This window comes from Dicentrarchus labrax, unplaced genomic scaffold, assembly GCF_905237075.1.
Source record: "Dicentrarchus labrax unplaced genomic scaffold, dlabrax2021, whole genome shotgun sequence".
Classification (NCBI taxonomy): domain Eukaryota; kingdom Metazoa; phylum Chordata; class Actinopteri; family Moronidae; genus Dicentrarchus; species Dicentrarchus labrax.
Genome location: NW_026136708.1, coordinates 17885730 through 17892542, shown reverse-complemented (window position 1 = coordinate 17892542; position 6813 = coordinate 17885730). Strand labels below are relative to the sequence as shown.

General features: G+C 43.1%; 1 protein-coding gene across 1 annotated transcript; it reads left to right on the top strand.

The window, feature by feature from the left end:
- The first annotated feature begins 1206 nt into the window (after positions 1-1206).
- armt1 (acidic residue methyltransferase 1) lies at positions 1207-5758 on the top strand. Its single transcript, XM_051408775.1, has 5 exons — positions 1207-2356; positions 2720-2825; positions 2914-3155; positions 3413-3578; positions 4101-5758. Exons 1-5 carry the CDS (start codon positions 2067-2069, stop codon positions 4866-4868), a joined length of 1572 nt encoding a protein of 523 aa, XP_051264735.1. The 5' UTR covers positions 1207-2066; the 3' UTR covers positions 4869-5758.
- The last annotated feature ends 1055 nt before the right edge of the window (positions 5759-6813 follow it).

The window sequence follows — 6813 nt, the reverse complement described above, 5'->3', positions numbered from 1 at the left end:
GAGTCTGTCTGTAAAAGGAGACGGGTTGGTGGTGGTGGGGACGGGAGACCTGGGGGGGGGGGGACGGGCAGAAATGTGTATGGAGCAGGGCCTGAGGACCTTAAAATTTTTTGTTCTGTCAACAAACAACAGGCCGAGATCTGATCCCCGTCCACAACTTTACTTAAAACTAATGAGCTAATGAGAATGTAGGCCTGTAAACAAACACTGATTGAGACCACTGGTTGAGCAATGGTAGATGGTAATAATGACAGCAGAACAAAAGCGTGTTTACTTTGCTTTAAGACCCTCACAGCAGGGGGTTTAGTGAAAGAAGCAGATAAACTTGCAACTTGTTTTTCTTTATTAGAATCAATAGATTTTAATGATAATGCTGTATGGGAAACTGTGATAGATAGATAGATAGATAGATAGATAGATAGATAGATAGATAGATACTTTATTTATCCCGAGGGACATTCAAGAGCCGAGGGTAATTCAAGTCTCCATACTCCTGTCTGCCGCTGTTCATATGGCTTTCTTATGCCCGCTTAATCTTCCTCCTTGTTCTCAGTACAGTTTATTCAAAATGCAGACTAGATTTTCACATGACTGCCCTGCCACTGGTTTCCACTAAATAGATTTTTCCTGCTATAATGCATTTTCAAAACCAACAGCCAAGTCTGCATGAAATTGCTTAAATCGTGGGAAAAAAAAGAAAAATACAGTGAGATTTGCATCCGATTTGGCCGACCCTGACGTCAGTGCACCATTTAAACCACAACATATCCAGTCGCTCAAATTAAATAGTTCATAAGCCTCGCTGTTGCATGAGAGGACTGTGTGGTGAGCTGAAACACCTGTTTAAACAGGGCCTTTAACGTTAACTCCCTCCCTCCCTCCCTCCCCCCAGTTCATGGCCTGTTTTGAAACCGGAGTGGTGAGTCACTCCTCTCTCGGTTTAGAAAAACAGATCCGGCCAGGCTGGGGCCCGGTGGGGGGATGGGAGGCCGGCGGGGATGAACACCGGAGGTGGACGCAGCTGGACTCCCACTCCCAAGGACCCCACATCCTGACAACGGCCCGCCGTGTTCCCATAGTGACCGGGGCTGATCTGAGAGTCGGGGGCAGGGAGGGAGGGAGGCAGGGAGGGTGGTGGGGGTGGGTGCCGCCGGAATTAATTGATATGCTTATTTTTCCAGCCTAGTAATCGTGGCTGCAGCCAATCAATTGGTCATGTTCACCAAAAAACGACAGAGTCAAGAGTGGAGAAGGCGTCCCGGTTCTCAACTCCTAAATGAACCGTAAACATTGTGCAGTCGCTTTGTTTACCCGTGCTCTTGTTTTTTGTCCACCCATATGAGGTGGGCCCGCTCTGGAGCACCAATGTGTTTAATCCTTTTATCTTCATATTGGAGTGGAAACCCTTAACCAACCTTAAACCTTAAAAAAAAACACAGATTCAGTGGTTCAAGGTGAAAGCAGCCTACTCACACTTAGCCACAGAAATATTTGGGTTGTTTTTATTATGACTACACAAACGTATGTGTATTTTAAACTAAAATGCCTTAAACATACTGTACACACCATACAATACGTACATATACATATATAACAGGCCTATATTAATGTATATATATATATATAAAACTGCTTTCTCTTACCAAAATCCTACTCTAACCCCTCCTTTTCCCGCCAAACAGCCTTGGGGGTTCGAATTCTGCCCTTCTCTGATAGGGCGAATCAATGTATCCATGACAACCGTTGCTCGGGACGACAAGGGATGCTCGAGGTGCTGCTGCAACAACGGTGCGCAATGCGGCAGCGCGTACCGCCCATTGATTCACCCCAGAAAACGCTCATTTTAAAGTGTTTTTATTGGAGGGGGGGGGGCAGGATGAAAGCTGATGTGCGGCACACGAAGCGAGTTACTTTATATAAAACATAACATGTAGCAGTTTTACACTATAATCGTAGGCAGCGGCAGTATGTAACGAGACACACACACACACACACGCACACACACACACAACCTGACAACGCTGCAGTTCACACATTAACCGCCAGATGGCAGCATCGACCTCTGAATGTGTGTACGAGGAACCGGGAAAGAAACATTACAAATGCAACAACATTTATTGCACCAGAGACAGGACGTTAAGTGTCTGCTGTTTGCCACATTACACCCACAGAAAGAGCAACGCTACGGAGTCGCGTTCAAGCCTCAAGAAGACCCGCCTGAACTTTTTGTTTCTGTCTCCGGACATTTTGTCGATAAAGTTTTGAATTTGAACCGTCTCCTTGCTGCAAAACAAATGATGGCGGCCGATCAAACTGTGCACGGAGTTCCTCCATCACTGTCCGCCAGAGTGGTTGGGTACGTTGACGACTGATTCCAGTAGTTTGTGAGTGTGTTAAATAATGTGGTTCAACTACACGCTTGTATCTGAACGGGTGAACTACACGTCGCTGGGACTGTGGCTGTTTTTAAACCCAAGCCACAGCGGTAGCTTCATGCTAACACATTCACAAGTTGGTAGGAAGTTCAGTGTACGCATGCGAGCAAAGCTACAGGACGATGACTCAGTAAGCTTAAAACGAGGTGACAGCACCATTAGACACGAACAAATGTCATCTGTAGTGTCCCAAATGTCTGCAAGGCGAGAGGTGACTTCAGGTGATCTGCTGCTGTATCATGAAGCGTCAGTGTAACCTTAATGGCTGTGTCGTCTCCCTGCAGGTCGTTTGCTTATTTGACTGTGAGAGACAGATTGCCGACCATCCTGACCAAAGTTGTAGACACGATACATCGCAACAAAAACAAGTTTTTTGAAGAATATGGAGAGGTTTGTATTTTATGTTTTGAATGCCAGTTGTTGTTGTTTTTAACCTCTTCTTCTTCTAAATGAGGCTCATCTTCTTCCACTTGTGCAGAAGGGCATCGAGGCAGAGAAGCAAACGATAGCTCTGCTGTCCAAGCTGAGGAATGAGCTGCAAACTGATAAGCCAGTACTACCAGTGACCGACGGCCTGCAGGACACAGAGTCCTGGAACCGGTACCTGCAGAGGCATCAGAGGCTGCAAGAGGACCAGGAGTCTGTGAGCTGGTTCAAGTCCCCGTGGCTCTATGTGGAGTGCTACATGTACCGCAGGATACAGGAGGCCATCTGGCTCAAGTGAGGAGCATTTACATCTTTTAATGGGAACCTTTTATCGCTTCCGTATTCCCTGATTTTGAGTGTTTCTCCAATATATCACTGAATGTGTTTAGAAGTTACTGACAATCTTAATTTAAGCTGCCAAGTCCTTAAACTCTCAGTAGTTCTGAAATTGTTTAATCACTTTTATATAGTTTAGACTGCAACATTAAGTGTCATTCCTCATATTAAATGTATTCAAGGATATTCCGCTGATATATTTCTGATCATTTCAGCCCGCCCATCAGTGACTATGACTACTTTAATGAGGCGAAGACTCAAAGTTATTTTGAGTCTCAGCAGGCTGTGATGACCTTATGTACGTACGTGGAGGGTGTCAACAAGAACATGGAGAAACTCTCCAAGAATCAGCTGTTTGAGCATTTTATCAAACTGCTACAGGTCAGTATCTTCTACACCAGCTCAATACACGACGATCAAATGAGTGATGTTTAAAAACTGCTCTAATAATTAGTTTTACATCAACAATGGCTCAAATGATGTGTAACGTGAACAGTCATGTTCTTTGCCCCAATCCCAATTTGAGTCATTTAATATCGAGTATCTGCTGATACCGAGTCCCAATCTAATACTTGTATTTTCCTAAATAATACAGGTGAATAACTCTGCATTGCATCCAGGCTAACTAAAGTAGGCTATAAAATAGCTTAAAAGTGTCCTCCAGTGTTTATTGCTTTGGTGCAGCCTTTGCCTGAATGAACTGTATTCTGTTTATTTTCATTGTCTGCACATCTTTTGCACTGATCACATTGATAAATTCTGCATACTGACTTTGTTCGCTGGGGCTTTTGTTGCACTTGCAGTGGTGGAGTTGTTCAATATAGCTGAGACCGAAAAATGCCTTGATTAAGAAAAAATTAAAATAGATTCAAGTTTAACTTTTTCCCATTTGACTCTTCCCAGGTTTCTCTATGGGGGAACAAGTGTGATCTGTCTATCTCTGCTGGCCAAGAAAACTCACAGAAGATCAGTCCAATAGATTCCCTCAACAGCCTCCAGCCCTTCATCCTGGTGAATGACTCCAACATGGTATGGTCAACTCTTCTTGCTGCCCAGAAGCCAGGCCAGCCAGGCAGAGTGGATGTTGTTCTAGACAATGCTGGCTTTGAGTTAGTCACTGACTTGGTCTTAGCAGATTTCCTAGTTTCCTCCGGTCTTGCACGTGAGGTCCATTTTCACGGCAAATGCTTCCCGTGGTTTGTCTCCGATGTCACGGCCAGCGATTTTAAGTGGACCATTCAGCAGACGATGGCGGCCAATCACAAGTGGATGTCTAAGAGCGGTGCCCAGTGGCAGCGCTACCTGAAGCAGGGCGTGTGGTCCTATCACGACCATCCTTTCTGGACACAGCCCCATGAGTTCTGTGACATGGCAGCTGATGCTCCCGACCTGTACGCGACCCTGCAGGGGGCAGACCTGGTGCTGTTCAAAGGTGATCTCAACTACAGAAAGCTGACGGGGGACAGGGACTGGGATCACACAGTGGGCTTCGATACTGCGCTGCGAGGTTTTGGGCCTGCGCCACTCTGTAGCCTGAGGACTCTCAAGGCCAACGTTCAGGTCGGTCTGCAGCCAGGTCAAGGGGAGAAGCTCGCCTCCCAAGATCCAGACTGGATGACCAGTGGCAAGTACGCGGTCATTCAGTTCTACAGCCCAAAGTCAGAACAGTAAGACCGACCTCAGGATCTCGCTGGGAAGATGTGGATTCATATACAGGACTTACCTTTAAGCCATAAGACCATTAAGTCACATGGTGTTTTTGTTCCTCTTCGTCGGTTAGCACTTGTCATCATGTTTGATACAGAAATGCACAGAAACAAATGTTATATAAATATTTTCACTACAGATTTGTATCATGTCATAGTTTGAAATGTTAGCACTTTTAGATCCAAATTATTCCCCACGATTTAAAGACAGCGATCGGTTACGTTGACAAATGTACCCTCAGAGGTGACAAATCAAAGCAGATAGCTTATGTGTCGTGCATCTTTTTTTGTTGCGAGTAGCTTACATGTTGTGCACAAAAGTCATAATGTTTACAGGTTGATATAGATGCTGTTAACAATTATTGAGTAAGAATTAGACTTTATAAATCTCCATCCTAGAGCAGCAATATTTTAGTTTTTGCATGCCGTTGAGGAGAGTGACGATAAACGTAATATATTAATTTTATTTTAATTCAGCTCAGGTTGTTTTACTGTTGCACTCAGTGTTATCGATATGCATGAATCAAAACATGCACATAAAAAAAAAAAAGAATCACTTAAGGCAGAACATAACATCATTTGATAGCGGCTCAGTTTAAAAGATGGCAGACTGTTTTTGGGGCAGTGTAACAATAACAGTGACAATGTGTGCTTGTTTTATTTAAAATGGCAACCCAGACCTCTGTATCTTCATAGATAAAAGTGGACGTCTCTGTGTACACCGTTATGTCATCTAAAGTGTAAGTGTCAGTACTTCAGAGGTGATGTTAACTGGATTCTTCTCAGTGCTGCTGGGGGGAATGATATCATTTCCACTAATGGGTTGAATTTAATAAAGAACTCCATTGACTGGCATTTTTTCCCTCTGTACTGTTGTACTTTATAAGCATTAGAAAATGGAAGATGTGGGTAATAATGACTTTCTCTGGCAGCATTTTCTCATGAGTGTGTTTATGTAGCGATTGGCATTTTTATCAAAGGTATGAATCCACACAGTTTATTAGTCTCAAGTGTAGCAACGGTATTTTATTTACATGCGTTTGCAGCCCAATGAATAAATTCACCTGCACACGCTCAAAATAATAGCTTAAATCTTCACCAGTAGTTTGACATGTTTCATTGTTACAACAGTTGTCGTGACCTGTTGAACTTTTGTATGCGCAGGGACAACTTGGACCTAGATAAACAGCAAACAAAAACAGCTGGAAATGCTGCGACATGTGCATTACAATTCCACAATAAGCAGGGAGAACATTTTAGGTTGTTGACATGCCTTCCGAATGTGCTCTGTTATGAAAATGTAGTAAATTACGGCAATAAGCTGCCTATCTTGAGCCATTTAGGTGATTTACCCGTTCAATTTATCACCCTTCATTTTCCGGTTCTCTAATGTAACCGTGTCTTCTTTTTATTTCAGGGGAAATGGGGAAAAAAAACAAAAAACAAAAAAAAAACATATATCATCATCAGGACTACTTGTTTTCCACTTGACCTGACATGTCCTGAAAATTGGGTTGTTTACTCAAGAAAGATGTTGCACAGAGGAGAGAAAATGAAGTCTGTGTGCCAAATGTTCAGGTTTTCCTCAGTGGGGAGGGGGGTGGGGGGGAAAGGTATAGTTGCATGTGATTATCTTTATACATTTCTTGCATTATTTTACTATTTCTGTCAGCTGATAGTATCACACGGAAATACATATATTTTAATTTAAGCCCCAAATTATTTGGATTTTCATCATTGGATCTGAAATTCATTGGATTATGACCTCTTTGCTAAATCGTGCACTAATTAATTAATTAATTATTTCTACACTGGATTCCTGTTGTAACAAATGTTTGGAAATCATCCCAATATTTAGGAGTTAGGAGTTGTTTTTGGTTTTTTTTTACATTCACCCTCCCTCCCAAAGA

Coding starts and splice junctions, on each gene's coding strand:
- armt1 (XM_051408775.1), top strand. CDS start 2,067: ATGTGTGTACGAGGAACCGGGAAAGAAACATTACAAATGCAACAACAT. Junction 2,826..2,913: donor TTTTTGAAGAATATGGAGAG/GTTTGTATTTTA, acceptor CCACTTGTGCAG/AAGGGCATCGAGGCAGAGAA. Junction 3,579..4,100: donor ATTTTATCAAACTGCTACAG/GTCAGTATCTTC, acceptor GACTCTTCCCAG/GTTTCTCTATGGGGGAACAA.